Source organism: Rhincodon typus, chromosome 17 (assembly GCF_021869965.1).
Source record: "Rhincodon typus isolate 14 chromosome 17, sRhiTyp1.1, whole genome shotgun sequence".
NCBI lineage: Eukaryota > Metazoa > Chordata > Chondrichthyes > Orectolobiformes > Rhincodontidae > Rhincodon > Rhincodon typus.
Window position 1 is genome coordinate 43,579,966 of NC_063348.1, and position 17,468 is coordinate 43,597,433.

The window sequence follows — 17,468 nt, forward strand, 5'->3', positions numbered from 1 at the left end:
CCGGAAGTAGCAGCCAGTGCGTATGGGGGAGGTTAAGGATAGGAAGTGGCCGTTGATGATGGAGGCGCTATTGGCGCGGGCGGTTTTCTACCCGAGTCTGGGTTACAACATCTTCATGTCGAAGGTGTGGGGCCGCCATTGGTATGACCGCATCGACCAGACCGTCATCATCGGGGCGCTACCCTTCCGCTCGCTCACCAATGAGGTAGGGGGAAAGCGAGCGAGTCGGGGAGGTGAATAGATGTGGGGGGGGGGGGGGGAGGGGGGCGCCTTTAGTGTGGGGGGGCGGGGGCTGGGCGGGGGGGGGGGGCCGGGGGGAAGGGGGGGGGGTCCGGGTTGGGGACGCGGCACGCAGGGGGGGGGGGCGGGGTCTGGCGTGCGTGGGCGGGGATTAGGGAACGAGGCGGGACTGTATACTGGAGCTAACAAGGTGTAGAGCTGGATGAACACCGCAGGCCAAGCGGCATCATAGGAGCAGGAAAGCTGACGTTTCGGGCCTAGACTGTCAGCTTTCCTGCGCCTATGATGCTGCTTGGTCTGCTGTGTTCATCCAGCTCTACACCTTGTTATCTCAGATTTTCCAGCATCTGCAGTTCCTACTACCTCTGTGTGCTGGAGGTTCACTCCTTTTACCTGGGGTCCACAGTGGACCATGATTGTGGGTGGCTCGTGCTTCGAGCAGGATGTTAATTAAGATAACAAGGTGTGAAGCTGGAGGAACACAGCAGGCCAGGCAGCATCAGAAGAGCAGGAAAGTCCGTCAGCTTTCCTGCTCCTCTGATTCTGCTTGGCCTGCTGTGTTCCTTCAGCTCTACACCTTGTTATCTCAGACTCCAGCATCGACAGTTCTTACTATCTGTGAGGATGTTAATTAAACTGTTCTTGTGGTGCAGTGGTAGCATCCCTACCTGTGTGTCCGGGAGGGCCTGGGGTCAAGTCCTACCTGGATCCAGCGATGTGACTGATACCGTCTCTGACCAGGCTGATTGGGAAATCGTTTAAAAAAAATTAAACTGATGCAAAAGTGAGAGAAGCTCGAGTTGTGCCGAATGTAATTGGAGCTTTATGTTCTGCAACTTTTTTTTTGCATTTTGCTGATTTTGGTCTGAATTTGCTTCAAGATCGAGCAGAACCAATGCTGAAGCTCCTATTTTACATTGGCTCATCTGCGTACAATCTTTTACAATCGGACAGGAATTGCACCATTTATTGCTTGGTTCAGCAAATTCTGGTTGTGAAGTTTTTGTCAAAATGTGCAAGGATTTCTCAACGGTAGGCTAATTTTAGCTTCCATTGGAGTTCTCAAGTCTGTCACACCATCCCTGTACCTTTCTGATTTTTTTTTTGTGATTCACTTACTTATTTTTGAACATTAATATTGACCTTGCTTCCAAAATCATTTTAAAGTAGTAAGACAGTCTGTCACTGTCACGGTGACTTCAACACTGCAACTTTTAACTCCAACATATTATGTCCTTTTATTTTATTGTAATGCATCCTCCTTGACATATTGACATTAATGATTGGAAGGAGCTTGCTACTCATTCGCTCAGACTGGAGAGGACTTGACTTTGGTGTACAGAGCGGTTCACCAGGATGTTGCCTGAGATGGAGCAATTGAGCTGTAAGGAGAGATTAGATAGGCCAGTTCTGAGGAAGGGTCACTGGACCCAAAATGTTAACTCTGATTTTTGATTCACAGGTGCTGACGGACCTGCTGAGCTTTTCCAGCAACTTCTGTTTTTTTTTGTTCCTAACTTACAGCATCTGCAGTTCTTTTGCTTTTTAAATAGGCTTGGATTGTTTTCTTTGGAACAGACAAGACTGAGGGCTGACATGATTGAGGTGTATAAGACTGAGGGGCATAGATAAGGTGAGTAGGGAGCAGTTCTTCCCCTTGGTTAAGGGGTCAATTATGAGGGGCATAGTCTTACGATAAGGGACAGGAGATTCAGAGGGAATTTGAAACAAACTTTTTCACTCGGGGTGGTGGGAATCTGGGAAGGTAGTGGAGGATGGAAGCCTTACAACCTTTTAAAAAATATTTGGATGAGCACTTGAAATATCATAACATTCAAGGATATGAGACAAGTGCAGAAAATTGGGATTAGCGCACCTTTAGTGGGAGTTATTGGTGCAGACTTGATGGGGTGAAGGGTCTCTTCTGCATTCTATGATTTGTCCATTAAACTGCATCACGCTTTTGAGTCCAGGCGCCTTAATGAGGCAGAGTGGTGACAGAGAAGGAAAGAAAAGGAAGCAAATCCTGCACTCTCGATCCCAATAACATGTGAGACACATTGTCCCATGTACCTGAGGATCTGAGGTCGAAAATGAGTCTGTTCAGTCACAGGTGGAACCATGGCAGAAACCTGTGATCTTGAGTTTTCACCAGTCTCTAATTGTGGCTGAAACTGCAATGGTTACATGAAATACATCTTCCCACTTGCCTGAGACAGTTTTCTACTTCCAATCTTGCTTTAAGTGACTTGTCCTCTTGGAGATCTATGTTTGTGTACTCCATTTCAAATTTTAATTTGTTTGAATTTGATTTTACTTGTACTTCATATTTATCTCTTTTCAATTATACATGCTATATTACTGCACAGTCCCTTAACCCATATCCAACCTGTATTCACTGATAGTCAATTAGTGTTATTGAAAAATTTTGATCTTTCTACGCAAAAGTCCACATTATTTGTATGTCTGTCTGAGGTTGACATTTATGTCTGCTTTATCTCCTTCGATGATTCTTTTATTTTGATTTACAGTTAATAAAGAAAGAGAATGTTCGAGGAGTGATAACCATGACTGAAGACTATGAAACCAAATTTTTTGTGAATACAACAAAGGTAAGTAGAAAAATCAAACTTCATAAATGAGGAGATATCCCAATAGATAATGTACTACTTAGACTGAAGTGGAGCATATTCCTTTTGTGTGGGATCCCTTTGCAGAAAGGATTGACAGCAGATGAATAATACAAAATAAGTTTGAGTTTTGAGATGAGACAGTAATCTTTTAATAGCATTGTAATTTGTAATTACCATCAAATGTCACCAACCTTGTTCATACTTCACTCCTACATCCTGCCTTTCATGTAGCACTTAGAAATATAGAAACGCAGGAGGAGGCCATTCTTCACGATCATGGCTGATCACGGAACAATATTGTACCAAATGAGAGAGGAGAATTGCAAGTTACTGATTTTACCAAAAACATCTTCAAGCTTTGCAGTTGAGCTCTTTGTGTGACTCTGAGCCATGGTTGCTGCCATCTCTATTTTCTGTCCTCCAGGCTACAGTTCCACTCTGATGTCTGGTATTTTGTCCCAGCGATTATGCTATGTGTTATTATGGACCATGTGTCTTGAAGGTTATTTCAGTACAATGGATATCAGACACAAGCTGACTCTTTCCTTACAAGATGTTCAAACATTCACATTTTTGTCATGAGCCACTCTATAGCATCATCAAACTGAATGCTGATGTTTATGTGCCTTCTTTAGGTTGACTGCTATGCGTTGATTTCATGTTATTACGATTTCAATTTCCTTAGCAGCTGCTTTATTGCTTTTTGTGATTTGCAAGCTGACAAAAAGGGAAGTAACGTGTACAAAAAAATATTTGATCATGCAGAATCTGAAGGCATATAGGTTTTGTGTTATTGGGTTTGTTATTGAAACTGGACTGCGTGTGGATGAATGACCTCATCATTAGTATTATTACTCAGGATGAAAATGTGTTGCAATTGAAAGTTTCAATTTGCACACAGTCTCACAATTGTAGCCTTGGAAGATTTTCTTATTCATGTGAATACATCTATTTTGCTAAAATATATTGGTCTTTATGTGAGAGAGAATCCCCAATAAAAGTATGGAATGCTTCTTTGCAATTGAATTTTTATTTCTTCAGTCTGTAATTTCACAGAATTTGTGCCACTTATTAATTAAATCAAGAATGTATAGAAAATATCAAGTGATCAGTCCTTTCAAGATTTATTCTGCACACACTACCATTGGAAACTAGTTCTTTTTTAAATGTAGGTTGTCAGCCAGTTATGAGCATTATCATTCAGATTTTACAAGGTATGTTCATGTCTGTCTTTGGCAGTGCATTTACTTGGCTATGCCTTGTGACAAAAAGCATTATTTGACACGTTGATTTTTATTGAGAAATGCAACATTGTTTGAGGTATTGCACTTCATTAGAATGCTTTCAAGTTGATTCCTAACTGAAGTTGTGTTTTCAGGAATGGGAGTCCTTTGGCGTGGAGCAGTTGCGTCTCAGCACAGTGGATATACTTGGAGTGCCAAAATTAGAAGACCTGAGAAAAGGCGTTGATTTTCTTACTAAGCATCGTAAAAATGGAACCAGTGTCTATGTGCACTGTAAGGCTGGACGATCACGCAGTGCCACTATGGTGGCAGCGTATTTAATTCATGTATGTTGACTAAACCTCTTTAGTGAAATAAGTATTACTTACAGCGAAAGGCTGTTCTGGGTAAATGTTGAATAGGTATTTCGTTTTTGAAACTTTAAGAAACTTCAAATTACACAATCACAGTTGTATTGTATAATTATATATCTGATGTGTAATTTTACATGTAAAATACTGAATTTATTATCAGTAAATTTTGCATAACTTATAGAAAGGTAAATTAATTTTTACCGCAGGACATTTACCTCCTAAAATCTTCATTCTAATTGCAAGATGACAAGTGGAAATATACCTTCAATTCCGGCATCGTTCATTATTCTCTCTACTGCATCTTGCAAGAAGGGGTTGTGATTTTGAGGCTGGTCTTGAAAATAAAGCAATAGTAGTGGCCCCAGTCTTCATTCAGAAATACACCAGTAAAATTTATTTTAAATTGCATCTGGGGCCCTGTTGTTCAGGACAAAAACAGATGCTGGAAATGTGAAGTGGAAACATAAAATGCTGGAAATAGTAGGTCCAACGGTATCTGTGAAGGGAGAAATAGAATTACTGTTTCAGATCGTGAAGGAGCTGTATATAGTGTTGGGCCACGGCTGGAGTACTGTGTATAATTTTGGTCCTAACACTATAGGAGAGTTGTGATTGTATGTGAGGGTGGAGGGAATGTTGCCTGGCCTGGTCTGATTCAACTATGGTAGACTGAAGAGAGACTAGATGGACTGTATTATTTTCCCTAGAGCAGAGATGGCTGAGGGGGTATCCGATTGAGCTGAACAAACGTCTGAGGGGTATAGACAGGGCGGTTAGGGAGAAACGTTTCCCATTAGTAGAAGGGTCAATAAGCAGGGAACACAGTTTTAAAGTAAGTTGTTGGAGGTTTAGATGGGATTTGAGGAAATTTTTGTGACAGCAAGGACCGGGGGCTGCCGGGAGGTAAGTTTCCCATTTAAATACTTACCTCGTGGAATCAGCGGCCTCCGTTTTTGCAGCAGCAGCGGGAGCGGTGAGAGCGAGGACCAGGGGGCTGCCGGGAAGGTAAGTTCTTCATTTCGGCAGTGGAGCTGAGTGGGAGCGGTTGAATTGCGCTCTGAGAAGGTGAGTGAACTGATGTATTTGGGCTTGTTTTCTGAATAAGGGTCTCGGCCCGAAACGTCAGCCTTCCTGCTCCTCTGATGCTGCTTGGCCTGCTGTGTTCATCCAGCCCTTCACCTTGTTATCTCTGATATATTTGGGCAGTGGCTTAACCTGAGACACTACACGTGTAGTGTCTCCCACCCGCCCTCCTCCTCTAACCCAAAAAAAAGACTCTGTGGTTTGTTGAGAAGGTAAGGTTTTTCTTTTTCTTTTTTTATCGTGTGCTGGTAAGTAGAGTGATTGGTAAAACTTTTTTCATTTCATTTATCTATGATTTGATATTATAGTAGGACTAAGCTAAGCTTAACAGTAAAAATGGCAGGAGATCCCAGACCCGTGTTATGTTCCCCTTGCTCAATGTGGGAGCTCAGGGACGCGGCTGATATCCCTGACTCCTACATGTGCAGGAAGTGTGTCCAGTTGCAGCTCTTGTTAGACCGCATGACGGCTTTGGAGCTGCGGATGGACTCACTTTGAAGCGTCCGCGATGCTGAGGAAGTCGTGGATAGTACGTTTAGCAAATTGGTCACACCGCAGATTAGGATTGCTGAGGGAGAAAGGGAATGGGTGACCAAAAGACAGAGAAAAAGCAGGAAGGCAGTGCAGGTGTTCCCTGCGGTCATCTCCCTCCAAAACAGGTATACTGTTGGGGGAGATGGCTCACCAGGGGAAGGTAGCAGTAGCCAGGTTCATGGCAACGTGGCTGGCTCTGCTGTACAGAAGGGCGGGAAAAAGAGTGGAAGGGCTATAGTCATAGGGGATTCAATTGTAAGGGGAGTAGATAGGCGGTTCTGTGGTCGAAAACGAGACTCCCGAATGGTATGTTGTCTCCCAGGTGCGCGGGTCAGGGATGTCTCAGATCGACTGCAGGACATTCTGAAGGGGGAGGGTGAACAGCCAGCTGTCGTGGTGCATATAGGCACCAATGATATAGGTTAAAAAAAATGGGATGAGGTCCTACAAGCAGAATTTAGGGAGTTAGGAGCCAAGTTAAAAAGTAGGACCTCAGAGGTAGTAATCTCAGGATTGCTACCATGGCCACATGCTAGTCAGAGTAGAAATGAAAGAATAGGCAGGATAAATGAGTGGCTTGAGAGATGGTGCAGGAGGGAGGGGTTCAAATTTTTGGGACATTGGGACTGGTTCTGGGGGAGGTGGGACTATTACAAATCGGACGGTCTACACCTGGGCAGGACTGGAACCAATGTCCTAGGGGGTGCTTTTGCTAACGCTGTTGGGGACGGTTTAAACTAATGGGGAAGGGGGATGGGAACCAAATGAGGAGGTTAGTGGACAGTAAAGAGGTAGTAACTAAAGCCTGTAAGGAACTAGATAATGAAATCAGTGTGACTAAGGGGAAGAGTAGGTAGAGAGCAGATGATGAACGCAAAGGGACAGGTGGTCTGAGGTGCATTTGTTTTAATGCAAGAAGTGTAGTAGGTAAGGCAGATGAACTTAGGACTTGGATTAGTACCTGGGAGTATGATGTTATGGCTATTACTGAGACTTGGTTGAGGGAAGGGCAAGATTGGCAACTAAATATCCCAGGATATAGATGCTTCAGGCAGCATAGAGAGGGAGGTAAAAGGGGTGGAGGAGTTGCATTACTGGTCAAAGAGGATATCACAGCTGTGCTGAAGGAGGGCACGATTGGAGGACTCGAGCAGTGAGGCAATATGGGCAGAGCTCAGAAATAAGAAGGGTGCGGTAACAATGTTGGGGCTGTACTACAGACCTCCCAACAGCGAGCGTGAGATAGAGGTACAAACATGTAGACAGATTATGGAAAGATGTAGGAGCAACAGGGTGGTGGTGATGGGAGATTTTAATTTTCCCAACATTGACTGGGATTCACTTAGTGTTAGGGGTTTAGATGGAGCAGAATTTGTAAGGAGCATCCAGGAGGGTTTTATAGAGCAGTATGTAAATAGTCCAACTCGGGAAGGGGCCGTACTGGACCTGGTGTTGGGGAATGAGCCCGGCCAGGTGGTTGAAGTTTCAGTAGGTGATTACTTTGGGAATAGTGAATACTCATGGACAAAGACGAGAGTGGTCCTAAAGGAAGAGTGCTAAATTGGGGGAAGGCCAACGATAGCAAAATTCGGCAGGAGCTGGGGAATGTGGATTGGGAGCTGCTGTTTGAGGGTAAATTCACATTTGATATGTGGGAGGCTTTTAAAGAGAGGTTGATTAGAGTGCAGGACAGACATGTCCCTGTGAAAATGAGGGATAGAAAGGGCAAGATTAGGGAACCATGGATGACAAGTGAAATTGTGAGACTAGCAAAGAGGAAAAAGGAAGCATACATAAGGTCTAGGCGACTGAAAACAGACGAAGCTTTGGAAGAATATCGGGAAAGTAGGACCAATCTGAAACGAGGAATTAAGAGGGCTAAAAGGGGTCATGAAATATCTTTAGCAAACAGGGTTAAGGAAAATCCCAAAGCCTTTTATCGTGCATAAGGAGAAAGAGGGTAACTAGAGAAAGGGTTGGCCCACTCAAGGACAGAGGAGGGAAGTTATGCGAGGAGTCAGAGAAAATGAGTGAGATTTTTAATGAGTACTTTGCGTCGGTATTCACCAAGGAGAGGGACATGACGGATGTTGAGGTTAGGTATGGAGGGCGCTAGCTATGAAGAGAGGTTGAGTAGATTAGGATTATTTACATTAGAAAGACGGAGGTTGAGGGGGGAACCTGATTGAGGTCTACAAAATCATGAGAGGTATAGACAGGGTGGACAGCAAGAAGCTTTTTCCCAGAGTGGGGGACTCAATTACTAGGGGTCACAATTTCAAGGTGAGAGGGGAAAAGTTTAAGGGAGATATGTGTGGAATGTTCTCTATGCAGAGGGTGGTGGGCGCCTGGAATGCGTTGCCAGCGGAGGTGGTAGAGGCGGGCATCTAGACAGATACATGAATGGACAGGGAGCAGAGGGATACAGATCCTTGGAAAATAGGCGACAGGTTTAGATAGAGGATCTGGATCGGCGCAGGCTTGGAGGGCCAAAGGGCCTGTTCCTGTGCTGTAATTTTCTTTGTTCTTTGTTCTAAATTTCTTCTTACCCAGAGGGTTGTAGTGATTTGGAACATACTGCCTAAAAAAGTTAATAAAGGCTAAAACCTTTGAAACATGAAGAACCTTTTGGATGAACACTTGAAATGTCATAAGGCTGAGGGCCAAGTGCTGGAAAATGAGATTAGAACAGATGAATGTTTGAAGACCAGCCTCAGCATGAAGGACCAAAGGGCCTTTTTCCATGTCGTAAAAATTCCAACTCTGACTCTCTTGATACTCTTTAATCAGAACATTAACTCTTCGCCTCTTCACAGATGCTGCCTGACCTCTTTATATTTCAAGCATTTACTGTGTTTAATTATACTTTTTAGTATATTTGAATAAAATTTCAGTGAGAGATACAATATAATAAGTACGTTTTAATGTACTTGATATTAAGAAATTCAGTTGCTTAATCCTGATTTAGATAACATTAGATAAAGGCAGAATGCAGATTGTGTGAACCTATAAAAAGGAGCAATTTATTTTTTCCTTCCTAAACTTTCTGAAATTTTGTTTCCCAAAACTGCATATTCACAATGGAGAGGAAAGATTGTTTCAGAGTTTTATCATTAAATATTCTTTTAAAATTGGAAGATAAAGCTATACTAACATGTACATGTTATAGATAACTGATTTGCAGTAAATGTTTTTTAAATTTACAGTGAATCAAAAGAACATTGTTAGATTGATCTTTACCCCCACTCCTCCTTCCCTGTTTACTTAGTGTTTTTGTAGTAATTTTGTAGTAATTCCATTCTCTTTCCTGACTTTAACTTATCTGCCTTCTGCTGCTTAGCTGCCAATCACCCTCCCACCTGCACAAATTGACCTTGATCTTGCCTCCCTGTGTGCAACAATCCTGGTGATTAACTGTTAAAAAAAATCCTTTTACATTGTTGTTAAAGGTCCCAATTAATAAAACTACTTGTATCCTAGATAACAAGCTGGATGAACACAGCAGGCCAAGCAGCATCAGAGGAGCAGGAACATAAAACATAGAACATTACAGCGCAGTACAGGCCCTTCGGCCCTCAATGTTGCGCCGACCTGTGAAACCAATCTGAAGCCCATCTAACCTAAACTATTCCATTATCATCCATATGTTTATACAATGACCATTTAAATGCCCTTAAAGTGGGCGAGTCTACTATTTTTGCAGGCAGGGCATTCCACGCCCTTACTACTCTCTGAGTAAAGAACCTACCTCTGACATCTGTCCTATATCTATCACCCCTCAATTTAAAGCTATGTCCCCTCGTGCTAGCCGTCACCATCCGAGGAAAAAGGCTCCCACTGTCCACCCTATCTAATCCTCTGATCATCTTGTATGTCTCTATCAAGTCACCTCTTAACCTTCTTCTCTGTAACGAAAACAGCCTCAAGTCCCTCAGCCTTTCCTCATAAGACCTTCCCTCCATACCAGGCAACATCCTGGTAAATCTCCTCTGCACCCTTTCCAATGCTTCCACATCCTTCCTATAGTGTGGTGACCAGAACTGTACGCAATACTCCCAAGTGCGGCCGCACCAGAGTTTTGTACAGCTGCAGCATGACCTCATGGCTCCGAAACTCAATCCCTCTACCAATAAAACCTAACATACTGTACGCCTTCTTAAAGGCTGACATTTCGGGCCTAGACCCTTCTTCAGAAATGTACATGTATCCTAGGACTGTTTATAGCAAGCATATAGATTTCTGTGCTGTCTCTAGCCAAATTTTCATTAAGGATATAACAGGGCACTTCTAGTTTCACATCTTTATTTCTAATATCTTTTGTGGTTCAACTCTGGTTGTTCTTATGTCGCTCTTATTTTACCAATTATTTTTGTATTTCATTTTGCTGTCTTATTAACCTCATATTTGCATTGAGATATGTCCTTTGAACTCAATATGCTTACACTTTTAACCTGTAAAAATCTGTTTTTATAGCCCCTCCCCCACATGTTCTAAGATATCTTTCCACTTGATGCTTTTCAATTGCCTTATCTCTACAGCTGCCGCTTGTCAAAAAGCTGGTCCTTCAACTCCAAATAGGTTCCACTATAATGTTTTTTGTGCTGTGCTGTTTAGTGCTCCTCTGTTTGCTGACATAAAAAAATTTAGTTAATTGAATGCTTTAAATTCTCCTGAAAGGAACAGCAGGTTTTTTTGTACTATGTTTTGTATTTGCTGGTAATTAATTTTTGTTTTATAGTCTTCGTAGTGGTGTGATTGAATAAACTGAGCTATAAAATATTGCAGTTTATTTTTTGCATATCTAATCTTATTCTGAATTAAATATAACTATTTAGAAAATATCTTTTAACAGTTTACCTCTGAATCCTTTCTTCAGCAGCATCAGTGGACTCCAAAGAAGGCATGTGATTATATTGCTTCGATCAGACCTCACATTATTATTCGTAGTGGACAGTTTAAAATTTTGAAGAGCTATTATTGTGATCTGTTCTCAGAAGAACCAGACATCCTCTGTGAAGCAAAACGCTCTGCAGCTTTCAAGTAGTTTGGCACAATATTTTGTGGACATAAATGCTAATACCCTTAAGTGACTCAAAAGGTTTAGAATTGAGAATGATAACTGGAGAGAATATGGTTAAATTATCCATTTTCTGCGATGAGCAGCTTTCAGTCACCCAGTTGATGTTTGTTTTTGTTTCTGTAGAATTAAATACAATGTAGAACAGTTGTACTGATGTAAATATTAATCTGTTTTGAACTTTTGTTGAGATCTTTGCTATTTATAGACTGTTTCAAAGTAACTTACAGACTGAACAGGATAGTTCTTGCTTTTGAATATAAATACTGGGTACTTAATGCCCTTTATTAATTTCCAGTGTAATTTAATGTAAATCATTATTGAGCTGGGTGCCATTTGTACATTAAATGCTGTATTGCAATGTTTGCAAGGAGATAGCTTGTGTCAGTAAAGGATCTTTTATGTTTTTGAAATCATTTATTGTTTGAACTAACTTGCCACCTGTCACCTGGAAAAGAACAGTAAAACAACATTTTTGTCATTTATGTGATTTGTAAGTGTTGGCTGAGTTCTATTAATACCATAATTCCATGCTGTCAGCAAGGAGTTTTTATTCTTGCAGAGAGCTTTGATGTGACTCCTGCGAAGGGTTTGGGATTGAAGTATTACTCCAAAAGTGTACCCATAAGCAACATATAGTTATGACCTGTAATATGTAAAAATGTATCTCACTGTGATGCAATTAAACAATTTAATGTTTGTGAATCATTTCATTCAGTTGTGAAATTAGCTATTTATTATATTGTACATTTTTAGAAAACACCAATTTTGACTTTTCTCCTTAGTATCTGACAGTCCATATGGGAGAATAATTCATAATATTTAACTTCTATGTAATTACTCAAAATAATTCAGCTATTTTTCCATCAAGGAGAAGTTGTACAAATTTGGGAATGATCACGTGGAATGACACTGAACAGACAACTTGGATAGAATTTCGATGCTAAATTTAAGAGTCTACCTACTGCATTTGGCTATCAGTTAGTTGAAGTTGTCATGGCCTGTTAGGAAAGATGGGAGCTGTGTGCTCTGGCCAATGACAACTTGATTACTTTACTAATCTTATATCACCTCAGTGCCACGGTTGGGCTGGTTTTGTGCACTGGATTATGTTCCAATTACATTTTATATAGAGCCCTTGCAGACAATAGCGGGGAGTCCTCCATCGCATTAATCTGAATTGTATTTGTACCTAAAAGCTTTAGATGTTACAGTTTTAAAAAGATGTCAAATGAATTACTTTAACACAGGGAACTGTGAAGATTTGTAAGATTATGCAAATCGTGTCAAGAATCTAATTGACAATTATTAATATAAATGAAATGTTGTGAAGGCAAAATGAAACAACTACGTAATGAGAATCCCAAACGTACATTGGACCAACTTGCAGTTTTCAAAATTTGTTAATATCTTGTGGTAAATGTTTTAACAAATATGTAAGCAAGATGCACCTGAAATGTAAAGTTAATAAGCTGCTCATATAGCACCTTTGAGGCATAGTCAGAGTCATACAGTATAAAAACAGGCCTTTTGGCTCACTATATGTATGCTGCTGACCAATAAACACCAAACTACAGTAATCCAATTTATCTGACTTGGTCCATGGTCTATTATGTCCTGGCATTTTAAGTGCTCTTCCAGATGCTTTGCAAATTTTGCAAGAGTACCTACTTCCACCACCCTTTCAGGCAGCATATTTCATATTTCTACCATCCTGTTGGTGACTTGTTTCTTGTAGATCTCTTTTAAACCTCTTACTCCTCCTCTTTAACTGGTCTTAGACATGGCTGCCATGGGGAAACAATTCTCATGATCTGTCCTGTTTGTGCCTCTCAATTTTGTATTACTTGTAGCTCATCAACTAAATTATTTGCGAATAGAGGTATAACAATTTAAAATCATCAAGGTAATTGGAGATTGGAGAAGATTCTTTGAGCAGTATGGAATTAATTAAAGCAGAGATTATCATGTGGCTTCACAAAACGTTTGAAGCAGATGCAACTGGCTACAGAGAAATGGGATTAATTTTATGTCTTTACAATGATTTCCCATTCTATGTTTAGTTCTACATTCATGAAAACTTCATGGGAACAGCTAAATCATCTTATCCAGATTAAAAAATTAAACTTGATAACTGTGGGATATTGTAATTAATGCTTAATCTTTTTTGAATGTAATTAGTTGAGAGATAAATGTCAGTCAACAGAAGTCTTTTGGGGGAAAAAGAATTGTTTTTCAAAAAGCTTTCAATAGACATGTAAGGGAGAGGAACTTGTTAGCTTAAATGGCTAATTGGCCCATTGGTGGTTCACTGTAGTGCTGACAAAATGGGTTCAATTGAGTTTCCAGCCGAGGTAGACTTGGAACCAGCCTCTTTACTCAATCCAATAGAGGAATGCAATTGAAAAGCATTACTGTGAAAAACTGCCAAGAAAATGGTTCAGCATGAAGCATCAACAGGCAAAGAATCAAGGATCTGCTTTCAGGCAGAGCACTTACGAGTTAGGCAATATGTAGATGAGAATACAGCTGAACTAGTTCAACAAATAGTGAACATTGATTTCTTCTATTTTACTTGAAAACAATTAACCTTCAGAGTTTCAAAGTCCAGTACAATTGTAACACATTCAGAAATCTAATGTTAGAACTGAAAGAGTCATTCCAATCAAAATGGTAACTCTCTTTTCCATAGATACTACCAGACCTCTCAAGTATTTTCAGCAGTTTGTTTTTATTTCACTGTCTGTATTTCCTGTTTTAAGGGTATCATAATTTTCATGAAGTACTCTATTACTGTCATAATAGTTTTTAAATATTAGTTCAAAGGATGCGGCATCACTGTTGTATTTATTGCCCATTCTTAATTGCCCTTGAAATTACTGTCAGCTACCCATGTTGAATTGCTGCAGTCTACATGCCTCAGAGTAATCGGTCAATCTGATCATCTAGCAGCTCTTTGGTCCCAACAGTGCCGCTGGAAGACTGCATCTAATACCACTAAGAATAGCGCCAAAATCTGGATGGAAATGTAAACAGAATCATAGAATCCCTACAAGTGTGGAAGCAGGCCATTCAGCCCATTGAGTCCACACTAACCCTCCAAACAGCATCCCACCCAGGCCGTGCCCCCTACCTTATTCCTGTAACCCTACCTTTCCCATGGCTAATCCATCTAACCTACACATTTTTGGACACTGGCAATTTAGCATAGCAAATCCACCTAACCTGCACACCTTTGGATTGTGGGAGGAAACCAGAGCACCCGGAGGAAACCCACACAGACACGGTGACAATATGCAAACTTTACAGAGACAGTCACCCGAGGGTAAAATCAAACCTCAGTCCCTGGCGCTCTGAGGCATCAGTGCTAACCAATGAGCCACCATGCTGCTCCTATAATGGGGGTCTTTCAGCAGGATCAGTGCAGGAGGTGCTGAGAGTTGCTGGTTGAATTTGATGAGGGCTGAATTCCAAAGGCTGAGGTGGCAGGAAGGTGTTTATTCCAGCCAAAGATCTGATCCGACTAAATCACCAGGCTTCATACCCACTCCCTCCCATTGCCAGTCACCTCCCCAAGCCTGAAAATTTCAGCAATGCATGAAAAAGCTGTTAACAATTTCATTTCTGATCTAATGATAGAAGAAAAATCGATAAAGAATTGAAGATAGTTGGACTTCAGACACTATCCTGATAAATTAGAGCAGTGATGTTCTTGGATTGAGATAATTGGCCTCCAACAACCACAACCATCTTTGATTGAGTTAGGTATGACTCCAACTATGGGAGAGTTTTTCTTCTGATTCCCATTGACTTCACTTTTGCTCAGCTCCCTTATGTCAAGGAGAGTCAGTCTTCCTCTGGAATTCAGCTTTTTTCTGTCTGAACAAAAGCTGCATTACTGTGGTCAGTGTTGAATCCAATTTGAACATCAAGGAATAATTATTGATGTGGTTACTGCTCTATTGACAGCTCTAATGAACTACTGACAACACTTTCCACAGCATGCTAATGATCAAGAGTAGACTGATAGGGTAATAATTAATGAATTCAGCTTACTCTTGTGAACAGGGTGAATCTGGGTAATTCTGTATTATTTGTCAGGTGGATTGTAATCTTGTGGTTCTACTGGAAGAGCTTTGCTACACGTCCTGCCGGTATAGGCTGGGTGCTGATCTTGGCTATTCTGCACTTCTCAGTGAACTGAGGTTGATCTTCTGGCTTGATGGAAATTGTAGGTTGTGTAATATTCGGGACCATGAGGTTACAGGTAGTAGTTGAATACAATTCTGCTGCCGTTGATAGTTCACAGTGACTCATGGATATCCAGTTTGAATGAAAGATCTGTTCTCAATCTATCCCATTTAGTATGACAGTAATGCCACACCATAGAGTATGAAGATTGCTGAATAAAAGATACATGCTGTCAAAGCTTTTTATCTTTCACACATCATAACAATTCTCAAACACTATTCATGTATAGGGAAAATAACATGTTTACTACGTAAAAGGAGAGTGCTAATTGGTTGGCAAGTGAAACTTAGTGCCCGTGCAATGTAGGCCAAAGCCTTGCAGATTGTATCAAACAATACATTGCTCTGGCTGTTCACAACAAGCAAGAAACCAATTACCTAAACAGCCTGCACTTGTGAAACTTAGTTCTATTTCTGTGCTTGGACAACATTTGCTAAATAATCCCAAATGTGCAAAGAATTACACTGACAACAAATTGCCAGTCAAGCTCACAGAGTGGCACACTTCTGTGTACTCGAAGTTACATATATTAATACACAGGGCCATATTATCTGCATACAGAAAGAACACACACACTGTGCCTGTTTCAACTCAGTAAAATAGATAATAGGCATTCTCTGATGCATTTCATAGGGAAATGCCTTAACCAAAGTCAACCTGTCTGGTTTAAAATTTAAACAAAGCTTAGAAGTTAACTGTCAGTCCTCATTAAATAATATATCCTCTGTGACAATGTATCTACCAACAAAAGACCATTTGCCCACCAATCAATACTCTCCTCTCATACATACAAGTGTTTTCCTTCACATTGGTATTTCTTGAAAATTGCTATTAAGTGCAAAATGAAAATCTTTGACAAAATACTTTTTTTAAGCAATATTCAAGTTTTGTACTACCAAACAACAGTATCAAGACAGACTTTGATCATAAACGCATTTTTCATAGAATCCAAAATTCTGACAGATTGATTGGACTTGACAAGGGTTTTTTTTAAAAACAATTGAAGGGGAGGGGATGGCCTAGTGGTATTATTGCTGGACTGTTAATCCAGAGACCCAGATAACATTCTGGGGACCCGGGTTTGTATCTCACCACAGCCGATGGCGGAATTTGAATTCAATAAGAAAAAAAAAAATCTGGAGTTAAGAATCTAATGATGGCCATGAATCCATTGCTGATAGTTGGGGAAAAACCCATCTGGTTCACTAATGCCCTTTAGGGAAGGAAACTGCCACCCTTACCTCGTCTGGTCTACACGTGAATCCAGACCCACAGCAACGTGGTTGACTCTGAACTGCCTTTGGGCAAATAAATGCTGCCTAGCAGTAATGCCTTCATCCTGTTAATGAATAAAGGTCGGGGGGGAGGAAATGTAGCATTTTCTATGATCTCATGATATCCCAAAGCATTTTACAGGCTCTGGTGTAACTTTGGAGTGTTGTCACTGTTGTAGGAGTGCAGCAACCAATTAGTAAACAAATTCCCAGAAACATCAATAACCAGATAATCTGCTCCTGTGATGTTGATTAATGGGCTATCTGTCCTACTTATCAAAATTATGCCAGTATTGAGTTGGTAATTAGTTTAGCCTCTCTATGTCCATCTAAATTGTTTTAGCAACTTGCCTTCTTCGTCTTGCTATCTGCTCCTGTTGGTCAGAAGGTTCCTGGGTTACCTGCCTTTAGGTCTGCTAAACAGGTGAAGTGTGATACAGTCCTCAGAAATTTCTTTCCTTCTTGAGGAGTCCTTGGTAGAAATGAGAAATTAGGGTTTGGATCTAGCATCACCCACAAGAGGGTTTGAAGGTTGGGTTGGAAGGCACATTAGATCAGGTGGAAGGTCTGATCAGCTTCTGCCTGCTGGTGGGCCAAGTGGAGCTCTCAAATAAACAATTATACCCATTAGAGGGTTTCATTTGTGGGAAAGGCCCTTGCTAAGCATGTAGGCAAAATTTCTTACTTGGTCTGGTGGTGGGTTCCTCCTTATCAGGTTTTCTGAGTCTATCAGTGGACCCAAGATTTTACCAACTCCCCTAAGCTGTCTACCCACACTG

The 17,468-nt window shown here is 40.9% G+C and overlaps 1 protein-coding gene across 1 annotated transcript; it reads left to right on the forward strand.

Annotated features, from left to right (window-relative positions):
* Positions 1 to 11,877, forward strand: ptpmt1 (protein tyrosine phosphatase mitochondrial 1). Its single transcript, XM_020529993.2, has 4 exons — positions 1 to 205; positions 2,772 to 2,852; positions 4,252 to 4,443; positions 10,964 to 11,877. Exons 1-4 carry the CDS (start codon positions 23 to 25, stop codon positions 11,129 to 11,131), a joined length of 624 nt encoding a protein of 207 aa, XP_020385582.1. The 5' UTR covers positions 1 to 22; the 3' UTR covers positions 11,132 to 11,877.
* The last annotated feature ends 5,591 nt before the right edge of the window (positions 11,878 to 17,468 follow it).

Excerpts from the sequence above, each read along its gene's own strand:
- ptpmt1 (XM_020529993.2), top strand. The coding sequence starts at position 23 with ATGGGGGAGGTTAAGGATAGGAAGTGGCCGTTGATGATGGAGGCGCTA. Across the intron at positions 206-2,771 it reads TCCGCTCGCTCACCAATGAG|TTAATAAAGAAAGAGAATGT; the intron begins GTAGGGGGAAAG and ends TTTGATTTACAG. Across the intron at positions 4,444-10,963 it reads TGGCAGCGTATTTAATTCAT|CAGCATCAGTGGACTCCAAA; the intron begins GTATGTTGACTA and ends TCCTTTCTTCAG.